Genomic DNA, 20,800 nt, shown 5'->3' on the forward strand with positions numbered 1-20,800 from the left:
GTTAATTTTGAATTTATAAATATTAGTATATTAATTAGATGACTATTCTGCCTAAGTGTGAAATCTATTTTTAAAGGATTAAAAAAGCGAATGATATTCCACTACGAATTTCGTGTTTTTAATATAACTTGTCTTAGAATACACATTTCGCGTGTGTGCCTATATTAATGATTTCATTATTTTCAAAAATCACACAAGTATTATTTGATAATTTATTTGAGTTATATAGAACTACAAAAATAAAAATTAAAGAAAAGTTTTTTTTTTAAATGATGAATATTAGTCCCAAAGAGCTAGCTCAAAAAACGAACAGAATCTTGTCTTACAGATGTTTTCAAATACGGTACTGTAATTTATGAGGACTCATACTGTCTTTAAAAATAGATATAGATCGATAGATAATCATCTTAACTTGTAATCTAAAATAAAATAGACAGATAATAACAAAGCTAAGACAACGAAAACATGAAACTTTCATGTGGCGCTCAATTTTGCTCACATTGAATTTGTACCTATTTTTTTAAAAAAAATTATTTGATACTCGATTTTTGGGTAACTTGGATACATACACTTTTTTATTCTTCTTCACTGCTTTCTTCTTCTTTTTCTTAATTGCAAAACTAAATTGTTAAATTTATTGTTGTTTTGACAATTTGATAATTGAAATACACGAAAATTATATTTTAAATTTGAGCTCATTTGGAATAGATTTGGGCGTTGGATCGTGTGTTGGATTGTTGAAATTCGAATAACAAGTTTATGTTTCAAAACTTAAGAATCGAAATCTGAAGTTGCATTGAAGATACTGAACTACTTAAAATTTAAATTTCTGAAGTTGCACTTGAAAGATAGAAAACTTCAGATTTAATTGTATTGAAGAAATTGAACTACTTAAAATTCGAATCTGAAGTTGCATTTGAAAGATAGAAGATCTTTAGATTTGATTTCTGAAGTTTCATTAAAGAGATTGAACTACTTCAGATCCTAGCGAGTACACTTTGCAAAAATTTATGCAATGCAAGTATAACTTCAATGGTAGCTCTAAAAGTGAGTACGTATGAAAATGCTCCATCAAATGCCTGATGTATGTACATATTTGAAAAGGATAACAAATTCATATGTCACAGCAGAGAATGTTCCAATTCGAATTGATGTCACTATAGAAGTAGGACCATCTACTAGTATCATAGCTAATGAGTCCAAAGCACGCCTAAAGCGTAGCAGATTGTTGGGTCCTAAGGATCGAAATCCTAGAAAAAAAGAAATAAATGGTCAAGATGACGCTACAAAAGAATCTCATAGGGAATCTAATATTTGAGCAATCCCGAGATTCGTGAAGAAATCAATGAGCCTGAGACTAAATAAAATGAGAAACTATCAATAAATTCAATTGATGCTGAATCGTGATAAAAAAAATGTAGAGAAAAGGTAAAGAGATAAGTAATGTCTTAATATCTTCTAGGATCATATACCATAAATAAAATTCCTATATTTTTAGGGAAAAATTAACTTAGCCACAAAGTTTCAATGACTAATATTTCTTCAAAGTGACTTAGCCACAAAGTAATAATACCTAATATTTCTCTAAAGTGATAGATATTCACTCTAGATAAAATATAATTTATAACACTCCCTTAAATGTATATTTAATAGATACGGTGTAAATCTTTACTATAAAAAATTCCGTAAAGTTTTCTTTTTGAAAGAAAAAAAGTAGAAAAAATATCAGCTATGTCCATTTATAAGTAGCATATTATGAAAACTGGCCAATTCATAAAATATTACTAATATTAGCCAATTAGCTATTTGTAGCAAAAAAGAAGTCAAATTTTTGTTTTCTTTTGAGTGATTGTTATTAGAGTAGATTTGGTACATCTTAAGGAGCTTGAATCTCAACTTTGGGATAATTTGACGGTGTTTTGAGGTGGTTTGAGTTGAAAATTCGAAGTAGAAGATGATCATCAAAAAATAATGTGTGTATCACTTGTGTATCAGATATGTATCAAATGTGTATCACATGTATGTCCATGTATACCTACGTGTGAGATACATGAGTGATACATGTTTGATACATGTGTCGCACAATAACTTTTTGAACTCAAGTTTTAACTACGAATTTTGATACCAATTCAGTCCATATCACCTACGATCTTCCTCAAATTTTGTATGTTGACTCATCTATATGTTTTCAATGAATCTCAACCACACCCATTGAAAAAAGTTCCTTTTTGCTTAGATTTTTTGAATCTTGTATATAGATATATACATATATTTTGTATTTCATCACCTTATTTGTTACCACATCCATGAAATTTCCTTTTTGTCTTGCATCTAATGTTGCTAATCACACTTAATAATATGGAAGGAGTTCTTTTTGTGTGATTCTTCTAGAGAAAGAACCTCATTTCTTTGGGTTTTCAATTTTCATATGTCCTTGTCCAGTTTTGGTAAGTTTATAATTAATTACTAGAGGTATGTAAGTTGGAACTTTTTGGGACATTTCTATAAGATTACCAAAAAAAAGTACACATATCTAATGGTATGCTTTGGCTGCAAATAGCTGGAACGTATAATAACAAGAAGAATCCCTAATGACTTGGGATGAATTACGATGGAATAGAACCCCTCTACTTATAGAGAAAAAGTGACTTAGCCACAAAGTAACAAATCCTAGGATCTCTCTAAAAAATATAGATATTCACCTTAAATAAAACTCTATTTATAACACTCCCCCTTGAATGTCTATTCAACAGATAATGTGCCTCGTTAAATCCTTAACTAAAATAAAACCCAGCGGAAAAAACTATTGGTGAAGGAAAAAGAGTACACATATCTAACAATACGCCTTTTGGTTGCCTCGTTAAAAACCTTGCAAGAAAAACCCCTTCACATCCCAGTCTTGTACACTAGTTTCTTGAAGGTTGACGTCGTTAGAGATTTGGTGAACAAATCAGCCATATTATCACTTGAACGAATCTGTTGCACATTATATCACCATTCTTTTGAAGATCATGTGTGAAAAATAACTTTGGCGAAATATGCTTTGTCTTATCTCCTTTTATGAATCCTCCCTTCAATAAGGCTATGCATGTTGCATTGTCTTTATATAAAATAGTAGGTAGTTTGTTACATTTCAAAGCACATTTGTATCGAAAAAGTATTATAGACCTCAACCACACACATTCTCGACTTGCTTCATGAATAGCAACTATCTCAGCATGATTAGATGAAGTAGCTACGATTGATTGCTTAGTCGATCGCCAAGATATGGTAGTGCCTCCACATGTAAACACATAGCCAGTTTGAGATCGAGCCTTGTGTGGATCGGATAAATACCCAGCATCGGCATAACCAACAAGATCGGGACTGCAATTATTGTCATAAAATAAGCCCATATCGGTAGTCCCTTTTAGATACCGCAATATGTGTTTGATTCCATTTTAATGTCTCCTTGTAGGAGCATAGCTCTATCTTGCTAAGGCGTTTACTGAAAAAATTATGTCAGGCCTTGTTGTATTAGCAAGATACATTAGTGCACCATTGCACTAAGATATGGTACTTCAGGACCAAGCAACTCTTCATTCTTTTCTTGAGGTCAGAACGGATCCTTATTTACATCAAGTGATCGAATAACCATCGGAGTGCTTAATGGATGTGCTCTATCCATGTAAAACCGTTTCAATACATTTTCCGTGTAGGCATATTTATGAACAAAAATCCCATCAATTTGCAAACCGAGACATAATTTTGTCTTTTTGAGATCTTTCATCTCGAATTCCTTCTTTAAATAATCAATTGCCTTTTCGAGTTCTATAGGAGTTCCAATAAGATTTATATCATCAACATATACAGCAAGTACAACAAATTCCGATGTTGTTGTCTTTATAAAAACACATGGGCAAATGGCATTATTTATATAACCTTCCTTTAATAAATACTCACTAAGACGGTTATACCACATTCGTCCTTATTGCTTTAGACCTTACAAAGATCTTTACAACTTGATTGAAAACATTTCCCGGGACTTTGAATTATGTGCGTCAGCCATTTTAAATCCCTCGAAAATTTTCATGTATATCTCATTATCAAGTGAGCCATAAAGGTAGGCGGTAACCATATCCATTAAATGCATGTCAAGCTTTTCATGGACAGAAAAAATAATGAGCTAACGAAATGTTATTACTCCATAACAGGTGAATATGTCTCTTCATAATCGACACTAGGTCTTTGTGAAAATCCTTGTGCAACAAGGCGTGCCTTATATCTTTGTACCTCATTTTCTCATTTCTCTTGCGTACAAAGACTCATTTATAGCCAACAGGCTTAACACCATTAGGTGTTTGGACTATAGGCCCAAAAACTTCACGTTTTGAATCCAACTCAGATTGGATTGCTTCTTGCCATTTTGGCCAATCACGTCTTTGTCGACATTCTCCAACAGATTAAGGTTCAAGATCCTCATTATCTTGCATAATGCTAGATGCAACATTGTATGCAAAGACATAATCCACCACTATATCTAATTGATTCAAATCCGTCTCAATTTCGATTGGATTTGTTGATAGTTTCTTATTCATTGATTTGCTCATGAATCTCATGATTGGTTAAATCATGGGTTTCTTTATGAGAATCATTCCTAGTGTCATCTTGATCATTTATTTTCCTTTTTTTAGGATTTTGATCATTAGAACCCAATGGTCTGCCACTCTTTAGGCGTGCTTTTGACTCATTAGCTATGACACTAGAAGATTGTCCAACAGAGAGATCAATACGGATTGGAACATTCTTTGCAGAGATATGTGATTTCGTATCCTTTTCAGATCCGTGAATGCATTTGGAATTTGATTCACAAATAGAGGCACGTGGATCAAGATGAGACAGTGATGGATTATTCCACAAAAATTTCCGCCTGATTTCACTAATTTCTCCCCCTGATTTTGGGAAAAATGCCTTATCAAATCGACAATCTGCAAATCGAGTAGTGAACAAATTTTCTGTTAATGTTTCGAGGTAACGAATAATGGAGGTCGATTCAAACCCAATATATATTTCTAATATTCTTTGGGGACCCATTTTGATACGATATGGTGGTGCTACAGGAACATATACTGCGCATCCAAAAATTCTTAAATGGGATATATTTGGTTCATGACCCAAAACTAATTGCAACGGGGAATATTTATGATAATTTGTCGGTCTGAGGCGAATTAACATTGCTACGTGCAAAATGGCATGACCCCAAATAGAACTGGGTAGCCTCAATTTCATGAGTAACGGTCTTGCTATCAATTGCAGACGTTTAATCAAAGACTCTGCAAGGCCATTTTGAGCTTGAACATGAGCTACAGGATGTTCCACTTTTGTCCCAATTGATAAGCAAACTCATTAAATGCTTGAGATGAAAACTCAGCAGCATTATCAAGTCTAATAGACTTAATTGGGTTACTTGGGAATTGTACCCGTTATCGAATTATTTGTGCCATTAATTTCGCAAGCGCGAGATTGCGAGATGACAATAGGCACACATGAAACCATCTAAAATATGCATCTATTAAGACCATAAAATATCGTAATGACCCACTAGGTGCAAATGTCCCATCGTATACGTTCCAAAAATGATGGGGACTTAATCCCAACCTTTGTTGGTAATAGTCTAATAATTAACTTGCCTAGATATCAAGAAGTGCAAGAAAATTCATTATTTAAAAGAATCTTTAAATTCTTTAATGGATGCCCATTTGAGTTCTCATCATAATTGATCCAAGATGTCTCAATCGATCATGCCAAAGTACAAAAGTATTGGAATTTACAATAGAATGTGCCTCAATTGCACTAATTCTTGTCCAATACAGGCCACAAGACAAAGATGGGAACTTCTCAATAACCCTTTTCTGGCCAGAGATATTTTTGGTAACGATGAGATATTCAAAGTTATTCTCATCGTTTGTCTCAATATGATATCTATTTTGGCGGATATCTTTAGAACTCAACAAGTTCCTGTAGGACTTGGAAGAGAATATTGGATTATCTATGATAAGTATTGTTCCCCTAGGTAGAGTTATAGTAGCTCTTCCAGAGCCTTCAATTAGATTACTACTACCATAAATTCTAGTAACATCTGTCTTACACATAATTAAATGAGAGAAATATTTCTTCTCTTAAATATTGTATGTGTCATACATGAATCAATTAAACTAATATTCTTACAAATTGAACTTTGATCCAAGTTTGCTTTGAGAGATATCCATATTTGCTTCCTGTGATTTGACATACAAATAAATATTAGTGTTTTTGCAGGAAAAAAAGGAAAGAAAACAAAGTTAACCCAATGATTCAATAATAATCTTTTAATGCTATTTCGAGCAAACTCTTATTATAATACAAACAATTACATAACTAAAAATAATGTAATTATAAGTATACTACTCATATGACTAATACAACTACAATGGATATCTAACGTACGAGTTGTACTTGTCAAGATCAAATTCTTTAAAATTCTTTGCATCAATAATCTGTCTTAACTACTAATGTTAAAGACCGGGAAAAGTGCATTCTACACTTACTGTTTGACAACAACAACAAAAAATTATTTTATTATTAGAATTATGTATATAGATATTTCAAACAGTTGCTACATGATACGAGAAAAGTTGAAATAATGAATAAAAAACAAATACGTTTGGGCCATAAAGAAATGAACAATGTTTGGGAGAAGTTGACGGCATCTCAGATAAGGAATTTTGGTCTTCTTAATATAAGTAGAAAAATACGAGGAAAAACTAACACCATTTCATAAAATAAATTGTACTAATTGATACTAATGATTATTAATCATGTAAAGAACTATGATTACATGATGGTTATTCGCTAGATACTACGAATAGGCAAAAAAAAAAAAATTAAACTACTCAATCATCTTTAACCACGGATCCATCACCGATCAAGTGGTCTATTTTTCCATTAGGGTGCTCAAAGAAGTCTGCCACATTCAAGTGGGTGATGTCAAATTCATTGTCAGAGATTAAATTAGCTTCAGGGATTTTAATCTTTAGAGATGCTTGATAAAGCTCAATCATATATCGTGGTGTATGGCAAATATTTGTCCAATGCCCTTTTCCACCGCAACGAAAACATTCAGTTTCTGAACCCTTTGCTTTTGGCTTATCGTCTTTCCCTTTCCACTTTTGGTGGTTATTTTTCTTTAGGGGGTTATTAATACCAGAAAAATTTCTTCCTTGGCCACGACCACGGCCACGAGCAGGGAAAGACCTTTTCCACGCTTAGCATAATAAGAATACACCCCATCCACTTCAGACAATGGTGTAGACCTAGTGGGTCGATTTTCGCGATTTTTCATGAGCAAGTCAATGTTCCGTTCAGCTACAAGGAAAAGAGAAATCAACTTAGAGTACTTCTTGAAACCTTTCTCTCGGTACTACTGTTGCAAGACCATATTGGAGGCATGAAACATTGTGAACATTTTTTCAAGCATATCATAGTCAGTGGTACAATCTCCACAGAGTTTCAATTTAGAAGTAATTCTGAACATCGCAGAATTATATTCAGAAATAAACTTAAAGTCCTGGAGCCTCAGATGAGCTCAATCATATCGTGCTTGTGGAAGAGTGACCAACTTTAAGCCATTTCACAAAACAAGTGGATCTTTGACTGTGAGATATTCTATTTTTAACTCTTCATCAAGGTGATGGCGGAAGAAAACCAAGACCTTAGCATAGTCTTGGGTAGATGCTTTATTTTTATCTTTAATGGCGTCTCCAAGACCCATTGCATCTAAATGGATTTCAGCATCCAACACCCAAGTCATAAGTTCTTGCCCGAAATTACAAGGACAACGAACATTCGTTTCATAATATCAGTCATAGTTAAAAGAGGAGAAAAATTATACCTTAGTCTTCTCAAAGAGATTCTTAAGACTGTAGGGTCTCATGCTAAATTGATGATAAATATTACTTTCACATAGTGAAGGATTATTTTGAGATCATTATTGGTTTCATTACCACAATGATGACAATTATAATTTCGTCTATTGCCACGTCCACATCTATTATTACCTTCACGATAATAATTTTGTCTTTTTTCAGACTTGACACATATTGCTATCATATTCTCTTAAGGGAATGAGAATAAAGCAAATTTAATGGGATGAGTTTCACTTCTTGTGCTCACAATCATACATGAATTTGATTATGGCAAGACATAAAAATTTTACCACTTCGGATGGTTATAATTTTTTACAAACTCCATTAGAGTTATAATCAAAATCTATTGTCTTTGCTTGTATTTAAAATCAAATTATAGAATTTCTTGAATTTAAAAGAAAAAATAAGGTAAAATACTTACCTTAAGTCCAAAATTTATTTCTCAAGGAAGTTCATGGAACAATTGGCATTATGTATAAGTTGAGAATCATGCACGTATCCTAAAGCCGCTACTCAATTGGTTGGAGTTTCGTGCTGATAACGTTTTATAAAACAATTAAAGAAGAAGCAGAGTATTGCAGGGAAAAGTAGAGAGATAATTCTTATTGATTTGGGATGAATTACAATGGAATAGAAGCTCTCTATTTATAGGGAAAAAGTGACTTAAGCACAAAGTAACAATCCTATAATCTCTCTAAAATATGGACATTCACCAAAATAAAACTCTATTTATAACAAAGTCACTGAAAACTTTAGCACGGCCTCTTTTCTTCAGTAGGCGGGCTTATTGGACACAAAAACATCAGGGCCCATTTATTCTGTGGTTTGGGCTCCGAAATTTCTAGAAGAATCTAAGCAAGGCCCATATGGAATTAACTAAAAAGAAAAAGTTCAAAATTTGAATCTCCGCTCCAACGGTCACCTTTTCAAGTATATATATGTCCCTCACCTGTCCCATCCCTCTCATTCAGAAAACGCCCAAAAGTAGTACCTAGGTTTCACCATAATCAAAACATCACATCGATCTTCAATCTTTTCCAGTGACAATTCTAATGGATTTCCACAGCCTCACAAGGAGAGAGCTCCAAGCTCTTTGTAAGAAGAACAAAATCCCAGCTAACATCACAAATGTCGCCATGGCTGATGCGCTCGCTTCTCTCAAAACTGTAAGTATTTTAATCGAACTTCGAAAATACTCATGATAAGCTCTTGTGCTTACTGGATTTTGATGAGTTCGTCGAAAATTAATGAAAATGAAGATAAATAGGGTTGCAAAATTGATCTGTCTAGGGCTAGCTGAATAGCAAAAACAAAAAATGTGAGTGCTTGTTTTCAGTTTAGTTATTGAACTGTAGATTTAAGATGTATTCGATTCATGTAGCTGACAAATAAAATTAGGATTGAGATTTGAGACCTTAGTTAGATCCATTAATATTTGACTTATGCAAATTAAAGTTGTTGCCAGCTGGTATTTCGTGTGCATTGATCCTTGATAGTTTTTTTTGGAAACTCTGTATGTAGAATTCTGCTTTTTTACGATTAATTATGCATGAAGGTTAAAGTTCATATTTCCACTCCATTTATTGACTTGTCATCTCTGATTCAATGTTGAAACTGCTTTCTATAGATTTTATTGCAGAGATTAAGTACACAGGCAGTGTTTTTTAAAATGTAATGTAATAGTCATTTTTATTAGACTACCAATTAGTAGTACTTATCAAGAGATTTACCAATAATTAGCTAATAAATAACCTGATTATGTAAATATTTCTACACCGTCTGTTCACAAAACTTAAACTCATACTGCATTATGTGTAATTTTGATAAAGCCTGTTAAGGATTGTTTGCCAACCGCATCAGCGTCAAAACTACTTATACTAAAATTTGAAGATTTATTCTTCAATATCAGTTATCCTACATCTGCTTACAACTATTTGGACAAATTTATATTTATGTTTTGTTTCCGAAGGAGAATTGAGCTTCACATTTATTTGCAGGTCGATGGTATTGAGGAGTTCCTGAATCCAAGTGAATCCGAAACTGCAAACTCGTCCATGGTGTCTCCTGAAAAGTCGGAAAAAGTATCAGCGAGTGTACCTCGTACCTCGACTATGACTAGCGGGAGAGCAAGAGGAACAACAGCCAAAGCTGTCAATGAAGCAAAGGTTGAGATGATTGAGACTCCTGCCTTGCCAACTACCAGAAGAAGAAGGGCTGCAGCAACTTCAGTTCGTTCAAAATTGGAAACCTCGATGAAAGAATGTGAATCGGATGAGCACATTGGTGATCAGGTTGAGATGGAAAAGAAAGAGGTTCCAAGGACACCAGCAGCTGGGCATACTAGCCGAAGAAGAGAAGTGAAGGCAAAGAGTTCAGTCACGCAAGTGTATAGCACCCGTCGATCAACTAGGTTAGCTGGGAAAACTAGCTCTGAATCAATCACACAAGAGAACGAAAAATCGGGAACCATTACGTATGATGCGTATTCGGAAGACGATGATGAAAATTTGGAGGTGGACTCTAAGCAGCATTCTAGTCATGAGAATGAAGAATTAGATAGAAATGGTAATATCAGAAATAATAAGTTTCCTTCTCCCTTTTGTGATATACTTTGTTAAGATGCTGTTTTCTCTGAGTTCTGACTGCAACATTTCCACAGGTATTGATTTGAAAGCAGCAGAAGAGAGTTTGGATGTCAATAAAGATTCAGAGATTTTATCAGTTCAAGATTCAAATGTCTTGGTAGAAAACTTAATGGAAGTGGAAGTTGGTGTTCAAGAAGTAAGTGCCGATAGCCTTGCAGTTGATGTCTTGAACAAAGAAGCAGAAAAGGGCTTGGAGGTAGAAGTAGTGTATCACAGTAACAATGGTATGTGTTATTCTCAGGGTATTACCATGAATTTCATGCTTATAATAGTTTTGGTTCTCCTGGAATATTGATATGTGATAAAATCAGTTGCCCTTCTTAGTACAAAAGAATGATGAGAATCAATTTATCTGCTCATCCATGTACTCCTTTAACAATTACTTGATTCGCTGTCACTGTTGTATATACTTCTCATTCTTCACGTTAGTCCCAACCAATTACTCCTTGCTTTGCTGCCATTAAGGGAAATTAACTGTTGCAGGGCTTGAAGTATATGCAAGAGAAGATAATGTACTTGAAAACGGGATACAAATGGTTTCTGGCGAAGAGGAATCCGGGGGTCTGCATTCTAAAATGATGGACGTTGAGCTCCTTGAAGATAGCGGTAGGGCTAAAGTAGTTATTTGTATTTCTCTTGTGACATACTGCACATTTTTGTTAGAATGTTATCATCTTCATTTAGCACTTTATGACATGATATCTCAATTTTGCAGTTGTTGATGCATTCAACTCTGAGAATGAGAATCAAATTGAGTCCATGAACGAAGCGAACGGAAATAAACAAATAGAAGGATCTGCTGCAAAGGAAGTGAATGATGGAGAGGAAGAAACAAAAGATGAAGATATTCAGAACAAAACCCAGGACTTGGGTCATGATGCAAAGGCTAGCCTAGATTTCCCTAACGTGACCTTGTCCAAGCAGTTGACCCAAGAAAATCAACCCCACCGGGACGAAATCTTTGATTTTGAGGAGGATAATGTTGTAGAGGAAAACCATGATGATGAGATGTATGAATGTGAAGTGGATGATGGAACAGAATCTAATTCTGATGATGCAGGAGAAGGAGAGTTGATGGAACACAAGAAAGAAAAGGGGGAGATAAATGTTAGTGGAAATCTTCAGTGTTTGAAAGATGTTTCAGAAGCTAATGTAGAACTTCCTGGAGACGAACTGATGGACAAATCTGAAGTTGACGATGATGAGGCTGATGTGGATAATACTGCTGCTGCTCCTCTTTTCCCCTTGGTTTCTCTTGTTCCTAATGCCAAATCAATGGGAGAAGTTGAAAGTTTTAATACAGAAACTAACTTGGATGTTCTTGATATGGATTTGTTCGGGCAGTTGAACCGTGAGAAGGAGGCTAAGGCGAGTGAAGGTCTTCATCTTCTGCAAGATGTTTCAGAAGCTAACATAGAATTTGCTGGAGAAGAACCCATAAAAGAATTTGAAGTTGATGATGCACAGGCTGATTTGGATCCTGCTGCTCATTCCCCTGTGGCTTCGCCTATACCTAATGCTGCCTCAAAATCTGTCTCCACTTTGATACTGGAACCAGTGCATATTCCGTCTGCCTCGACAACAGTGAACCCGGTTCTCATCTCTGAAACAAGCTGTTTGACACCAGTGAAGATATCTTCAAGCAAGACACCAATGAAGAAATCCATGAGCAAAGCATCAGCAGCGACAAAAGTGGCTCAGATCCATGATGACAAGGAGAATATAGATAACAGTGGCAGAAAATTCGTCCTGACAAAAGAGAAGTTGAAGAAAAACAAAAGCAATGCTGTCAATAACAGTAAGCAATCTTTGCAAGATTTAAGCTTGAGGCAGCTTACAAAAATGTTGAAGGAGATGCATATTTCAAAAGATCCTAAAATAATGGATAGCACTAACACTAAGGTGAGAGAAATCCCTGCTTCATTCCTTTCATTTCGTGAATCCGTCGTACTTTTTCAGGTAATTGTTAAATGTTAAGAGAGTATACTAAAGTGTTTTTCATTCGCAGGTAGCAAGTTCAAGACCAGCTTTGCAGACACTTCCAGAAAATCGCTTGACGGGTGAAACTGAGAAGTGAGGCTTACAAGGCAAACCATTTTGCCATAGATCACATGAACTTAGAGAGTCGAATGATAGACTAACTAGCCTTGCAAACCTTCTTGGTTTGCCCTTCAGAGATGTATCAAAATTGTGATCGCTCTTATTTATGCTTCCTTTGAATTTATGAAAACTTATGAAGTATTCTATAATGATCCACCTGATAGTAATTCTCTCTAGTTTTCCTCTCTTATTACAACACTTTGTCACTTGAGCTGTTTCTATTACCGGAATAGTTGTGATCAACTTGCCTCACCAACAACTTCTTGTTGGACATAGTAACTGTTAGATTATTGTCAAATTGGTGAAACTGAATAACCTAAGTATACCAACTGAACAGAAACATGATCCCCATGCAGAGGCGGATTCTAAATTAATGTTTTGTACATATTAAATGAATTTTCTTAGACAAATACAGAGTTTGGACCAAACCCGCAGCTCGGTCTCTAGCTCCACCCCTGTGACCCCACGAGAGGTATCTTTCATCTAGCATATTCCATATATTGGTAAAGTCGCTGCAATTTTCTCTTGGCAAAGATCCTGAATGGTCACTTAAAAGTTTTAAATTTTCCATTAGACCGGAGTTATCCAAATCGTGTATCACGATCCTAATGATTGAGTCATCACGATTCTAATGATTGATATGAACATTCTTAGTAATCCTAGGTTTTGGCATGGCAGTATGGCGAAACACAGAAGGCACAAGTGGTTTTTATAACACTTCTTTACAGCTTTCAAATGGTCCATTTCTGGACTACTTTGTGCAAAAATTCCAACAACAACACTAGTTTGGCCTCTCATATACTCCCTCCGTTCACTTTTTAGTTGTCCCCTCTTGACGCACATGAAATACATATTTTACAATTCTACCCATAATAATAATACTAGTATTTTCAAAGTTTTGGGGAATGAATAGTTAATGATAAGAGTAAAACAGGGAAAAAATTGTCTTTCTCTTGATTTAGTACAGGGTACAAGTAAAAGTGAAAATATATTTTTAGTATAGTGGACAAGTAAAAGAGAACGGAGTGAGTATGTTAACTAGGAAAAATAATCACAACACAAAATTCTACATAAAATGATACAGTGTACGGTTAGCGCGGGATTAAAAATAAATATAAACTAATGCGTTTGATTGCCCGAATAAGAAAAAAAAATCCTAGCCTAGGACTAAATTCCTTAGATTGTCACCCAACTTATGAGATTATCCTACCAAAATTATTTTTATCTGGTTTAGGATAACAAAGTTACCCAACAACAACAACAAAAATAACATACCCTGTATAATCCCAGACCTTGCCCATATTTGAAGAGGCAGAGAAGTTGTTTCTGATAGATCCTCGGCTCAAGAAAAGGTGAAAAGGAAGAAGAAGATTATGATGATGAAGAAGAGGGAAACAAAAGACGATAAGGAAAAAGGGGAGAAAAAGGAAGCCGAAAAAGAAAAAGTAGCATCAAATAGTAACAATTAGGGAAATACAATACACGAAGTGAACGAAACTATAGGCAAATACTAGAGATCAAAGAATACGAAAATACAAGAGTGCTACTTATACTACTAGTAAATAAAAAGAACTCTAAACTACCTACTATCATTCTACCATAATCCTCGACCTCCATACCCTTCTATCCTGGATCATGTCCTCAGTGAGCTGAAGTAGCGCCATGTGATGTTTAATCACCTCTCCCCCCAATACTTCTTTGGCCTACCTCTACCTCTTCTCAGGCCCACCATGGCAAACCTCTCACACCTCCTAAAATGAGCATTTGTACTCCGAGTCCGGAATCGAAATGTAGTCTTTTTGAACTCAAAATACTTAATTAGGTGGGAAAAAATTTAGTTACCAAAATATATGAAATGCGGTAATGAACCACGTTTTACCTTAATGTCCATTTGGGACATTAAGGTAAAACGTGGTTCATTACTGCATTTTATATAAAACACTTTTTAATAACGCATTTTTATATAAAAAGCCTTTTAATACTGCATTTTACATGTTTTGTGGGCCCACCAATAACTCTTATGTGCTTAACTAACATAACAATAATTCAAATATGTAAAACTCCCTTTTAAACTGCGTTTTACTTCCAAAAATTCGACCCCCCTCCCCCCGGATTGGGCATGCCTTATTTAAAGGCGTTAAGGGTTTTGAGAAAAATCATTCAGAAATACTCCAACTTCGTGATAAATTTTTCTTGTTGTTAAATTCTCGAGCTTTTTTCATAATGTCTGAAAAGCGAAAAGTAAGGGTTTCATTATATTGGAGGGGTGAGGTTGTGGTGGCGAATAACTTAGTGAGCTATATTTTATCTCTACGGAGTCATGTTAAGTTGTCACTTACAATGGAGTACGATAGACTGGTATCGTTGTTATGCAATAACATGAGGTTGAGCAAACGTTCGGTGAATCTTGAAATAACCGGAAGATATCTGTATTTTGTGATTCCGCAAGGGGTTGCTTGTTACGCTAAGTTTAACATCGAGGATGATGAAACTCTGAGAAATTTTTTGGGGAATCCGGATGAATATCGGGAACTTATTTTGATAAAAATATTGGAAATGTACGTGAAGGTTGAAGACGTTCGCAATAATGATGTTGCGCAAAGCACGGATAACCCTTAACCATCGGGTGATTACTCTGGAGCAGTTTTAGCCCAACAGGTTCCGGATGAAAGAGTTTGGCCGGATCTAAACTTATCTCCACGGGCGAACGAGGAGCGAGGAAATAATTTCTCTCCTACTTTACATGATCCACAAGACGACTGGTAAACTTCAATTTTCCTTTGTGTTACGATGTTTATTTTTGTTGTATTGAATTTGTATTAACACTCATATATTCCACAGGGGGTACCGTCAAGATATGAATTTTACAAGTTATGACTCGCCCAGTTGAAATATGCGTAGTTTTGGTGTGTTGGATCACGGTGGTCCATCCGGGAGTCATCATCAACAGGATAATGTCCATCATGGAATGCCAACACATTACGACTTGTATGTGATGAAGTGATATAGCTATTTGTAAAGTATTTATCAATTTGAGTAGCTTATTAGTTTGTTGTTTGTGCAGTGAAAACGAGCAACTTGATGGTCCTGACCTCACTCAGTTGCCCGTAGACGACGTATTTACTCGAGATTTGCAGATGCGCAGAGTCAAGAAGATAATAGTGATTATGACAACAATGCCGATGAGTCTGGAGATGACACACCCTTCCCTGACGAGGGTGATGAGGAGGAGGAAATGAATGTCGAACCTGAGCTGACGAGGGAGCATGCTCCACCTCCCGTTAGACCAAGAGTGTACGAGTCACACGTGTCGTTTCATTCAAGGCATATTCCCTACCTTGATAATTTGCCAAGCATGCCAGATGGGGATGCGCTCATAAGGGATCTTGACGAAATTCAGACAGCAATATGGGATGAGTCTAGACCAATAGTGCTGGAAAAGGGCATGTTTTTCCCGATAAAGTTCGCCTAACCAGGGCTTGTAAAATGTACAGCGTAAGAGAGTGTCGTGAGATGATAGTATGGGAGTCAAGTCCGGAGGTATACAAGGTTGTTTGTCGTAGATGGTTTACGCGGTTGTCACTGGATGCTGCGTGCGACCAAGAAGGAAACAAGGTTGTGGAAAGTGGGTAAATATATTGGCACCCACAATTGTGAAATGGACACATTCAATGGGAATCACTTCAACTTGGATGTTGACTTGATTTCTCTTCAACGGATTCCCCACATTGAAGTGTCCATTAGGTACAAGATCAAAGAGTGTGTTACATCTATCCACCAGGATATGGGTGTACTATTATCAAAAGAAAGGCATATCTCGGACGCAAACGTGCATTTGAAATTGTTTATGGTGATTGGGATAAGTCATTTGCATCTCAACTCAGGTACATGGCCGCACTGAAACACTTTAACCCCGGGACTGTTGTTGAATGAAAGCTTGAGCAGAGTGCAGGAATACCGGAATATATATTCAGATACGTGTTCTAGGCATTTAAACCAGCAATTGATGGTTTTGTGCATTGCCGTCCGGTAAATTCCATAGACTGTACTCATGTCTATGGAAAGTATGATATTAAGTTGTTGATCGTCGTTGCAGTAGATGCCAATGGACAAATATTTCCACTAGCTTTTGCCATCTGTGCCAATGAAAGCCAAGAGACGTGGACGCTATTTTTGAACCACTTGAAGCAGCACGTCAAACAATATTCAGGTATTTGTCTAATATCTGATCGGCATGGTGGTATATTAAGTTAGGGGTATGCATTCGATTTATCGAATTGATTTTGACCCTTATCGATAATTACTTATCGATTATCGATTTGTACATATGCTTATCGTTATCGTTTCGATTTTTTCGATTTCGATTTATCAATTTTTGGGACTTATCGATTCGGTTATCGATTACACCAATAAGAAAATTTACGGAATTCCACGGAAAGTATATCGCTATTAACATGCCTAACTAATATGGACAAAAAGAAGCTAAAATAAGACGAACACCGTTTATAACATAAAAATTGTGTCAACAAGCACATGCAACGAAACTAAAGTAAGGGATCAAATGTATGTCACCAACACCCCAACGGTATAAAAAAATACATCATCACGGCTAATTTTATTTTCCATTAATTTGAAATTCATTCCCTTGAGCATTAAATATGATCATTACTTAAATGTGGTAGAGGAAATAATAGGATTAGGGACTTAGGGTAAAGGAAAGGGTATTATAGAATAAGGGTAAAAAAAGTTGTCTTTTTAGTATATCTTATCGGTTTATCGATAAACCGATAACCGAAGAGGACAAAATTGAAATCGAAATTGATAACTCGATAAGAAAAATTTCGAAATCGATAAATCGATAAACCGATAACAAATAATCGATTCGATTTATCGATAAATCGATTCGAATGCACACCCCTATATTAAGTTCTGTAGAGCATTTGCCCGAATGGCAGGAACCCTATGCATACCACCGTTACTGTGTGAGGAACTTGAAGGCCAATTTCCAGAAGAAATACCCCAACAAGGACTTGCATGATTTAATGTGGATGGCTGCAAGTGATCACCAGTAGTGCAAATTCAGGAGGCACATGGAATCGATCTGGCAGTTAGACGAAAGAGCCTATAATTGGTTGATGCGACATGAGCTTCACAAGTGGGCATTGCATGCTGATGGTGGCAGACGATGCGGAACCCTGACTACAAATGTGTCGGAGTCTTTCAACGGGTTATTGAAGTCTGTACGTGGATTGCCTGTCACTGCCATGGTCCGAATGACATTCAAACAGATGGCGGAGAGGTTTGTTAAAAGGCATAGAGGTGCATCGGAATTGATGGAAAGGGGTGTTGAATTTATTCCAATACCGATGAAAAGATTTTAGAAATACAGGAGGCAAGCACATTGGCATTCATTTTACATTATGATCACGACCGGGGTGTTTTTGAAGTTTGCACCGCTATCCATCAACACTGGGGGAATAATATACACACCGTAAATGAAGCCAGCAGGTTGTGTTCATGTGGGAAATGGACCATCTACCATATGTCATGCTCACATGCCATGAAGTGCTTTCAACATACAGGTTTAGGGGCAACCAACTATGTTGATAGGAAATACAATGTTGTTGCATACTTAAACACATATAGTGGCAGTTGCAGCCAGTGGGTGCTGAGCATTATTGGCCGCCGGAACCATTTAAAATGCTGTGTAACAAGGACTATTTGCGCAAGCTACAAGTGCAAAAGAGAACGCGTATACGGAACCAAATGGATGTTGGTGATACCGTTTATGCGCGTAAATGTGGCATATGCTCGCAAGCAGGACACGACCGTCGTAAATGTCCTTCAGCTGGTTTGGTCCACCCTGGTACCATCATCCCGCTAGTAATGTGTGGTCTGCCAGGTGGGCGGTGTCGGTAGGAGCTGCGGCCTGCCAAACTGGCGAAGTACCCGCTAGGTGGCGTGATGTTCCACAATATCAAGACAGATCAACGGGACGGAAGAGCCCCACATAAGTCAGTCGGCCGAGCAATAACAGGGCAAGCCAGCTATCAACGCGTCGCTGTATGGCGTCCAGATGAACTATTAAGTAAGAATAGAAAACGTCAGTATAGGCAACTTGTGTTGGAAGCTATGACAAGTAAACTTAGATATACATTTACCTGTGCGCCTTCCAGCAAATCCAAGATATCCTTGCACAAAGAGAGATTATGTCGAGCCTCGTACTCAAGCGTATGTCCCCGCTGGAGAACCCACCTCCTAGCTAGAGGGAGCAACGGAGGTGGTACATCCGGATCTAATGGTAGTAGAGGTGGCTATAACTGCAGGAACCGCTCCCAGGCCCAAACCTAACATAAAAAGTTGACGTAAAATTTAAGATATATTTTTATTAGGTATGTTAAAATGAAAAGAGTATTCCAATATGCTGTCAGCTGTAGTAGCGGCAAAACTCCAGCAACGTCACGCTGGGTGCCCATGCTCGCCCGGCACATCTACCTTGTACAAGTAGCCGAGAACAGCAACACCCCAACTATACTAGGGTAAATCATCTAGCAGCTGAAAAAATCTCAAGCTGACTAGGTTCCCCGAAGTGTTCGGGAACAAGACCCCTCCAAACATAAAGAGTAGCAGCAACCTCGTATACCGGTCAACATGATAATCCGGTATATCGCCATCGATGTCAGGATGCAATGCCTCCAACCACTGTCGAATAGTCGTCAATGGAAAATGATTGGTCCCAGCCAGTACATTCTCATCCTCTGGCCGGAAAGCAGTGAGCCGCTGCAGTATGTCCAAGTAAGGCACACGTGTCATCTCTCTCATGCCAGGAGGCAGAGCAACGGGGTGTCCATTAACGGGCAACCCATATAAAATCTCCACGTCCTGCAGTGTGATGCTGGCTTCGCCAATGGGAAGGTAGAATGTGTGTGTCTCCGGTTGCCACAGCTCTATCAGGGCCGTGACCGAAGACCAATCGAGCTGCAATCGCTCGATCTCCAAAATCCTGTAGAAATCCTGTGACTACACGGGGATGGAGAACTCTGTCATGCAGAAAGTCCCACATGTCAACCACTCTCCTGACGCGGAGAGTATGGGTCAGTAACTCTCCCTCCCATATGTGGGCGGACCTATGATCGCCCTGTAACGACAGTAGCTCATCGCTGGAAGGTCCGGGATGAATAGGCGGCACCTCCATGTCGTCTACTGTAAATTAAACAACATTAATTACATGTTAGTTTTGTAATTTGATATGTTTGTTTGTAAATTAAATAATTAATTTTTATAATTAAATATTCACATATGGGTTCCAGGCTCGATATTTGCGGCCCAGTAGCACCAAGATATCCCAAATTCTTCTATGTGTTAGTTTTATTATTTTACATGTTAGTTTTATAATTTGATATGTTTGTTTGTAAATTAAATAATAAATTTTTACAATTATACAATATTTAATTACTAAATATTCACATATGGGTTCCAGGCTCGATATTTGCGGCCCGTAGCACCAAGATATCCTGAATTCTTGTATGTGTTAGTTTTATTATAATTTTATATGTTAGTTTATAAGTTAGATAATTAATTTTTATAAGTAAATATTCAAATATGGGTTCCAGGCACGATATTTGCGGCCCAGTAGCACCAAGATATCCTGAATTCTTGTATGTGTTTGTTTTATTATAATTTTATATGTTACTTTGTAAATTAAATATTCACATATGGGTTCCAGGCTCGATATTTGCGGCCCAGTAGCACCAATTTATCCTGAATTCTTCTATATGTTAGTTTTATAATTTTATATGTTTGTTTGTAAATCAAATAATTAATTTTTATAATTATACAATATTTAATTACTAAATATTCATATATGGGTTCCAGGCTCGATATTTGCGGTCCAGTAGTACCAATTATATGTTGACTATAATTTGGACAGAGTTTGTATTTGATCTATCAGTTATCTTGACGTACTTTTTAGTATAAGAGATACTTAAACTACAGGAAAACTACGCTGAAAGGCACTACATTATACTACGCTAAAAGGCACTACATTATATTACGCTAAAAGACACTACATTATACTACGTTAAAAGGCACTACATTTTACTACGCTAAAAG

General features: G+C 36.5%; 1 protein-coding gene across 1 annotated transcript; it reads left to right on the top strand.

Annotated features, from left to right (window-relative positions):
* The first annotated feature begins 8,918 nt into the window (after positions 1–8,918).
* On the top strand, positions 8,919–12,864 carry LOC109214124. Its single transcript, XM_019378013.1, has 6 exons — positions 8,919–9,109; positions 9,941–10,508; positions 10,603–10,812; positions 11,072–11,194; positions 11,304–12,490; positions 12,597–12,864. Exons 1-6 carry the CDS (start codon positions 8,996–8,998, stop codon positions 12,663–12,665), a joined length of 2,271 nt encoding a protein of 756 aa, XP_019233558.1. The 5' UTR covers positions 8,919–8,995; the 3' UTR covers positions 12,666–12,864.
* Positions 12,865–20,800: the final 7,936 nt, after the last annotated feature.

Source organism: Nicotiana attenuata, unplaced genomic scaffold, assembly GCF_001879085.1.
Source record: "Nicotiana attenuata strain UT unplaced genomic scaffold, NIATTr2, whole genome shotgun sequence".
NCBI classification, from domain to species: domain Eukaryota; kingdom Viridiplantae; phylum Streptophyta; class Magnoliopsida; order Solanales; family Solanaceae; genus Nicotiana; species Nicotiana attenuata.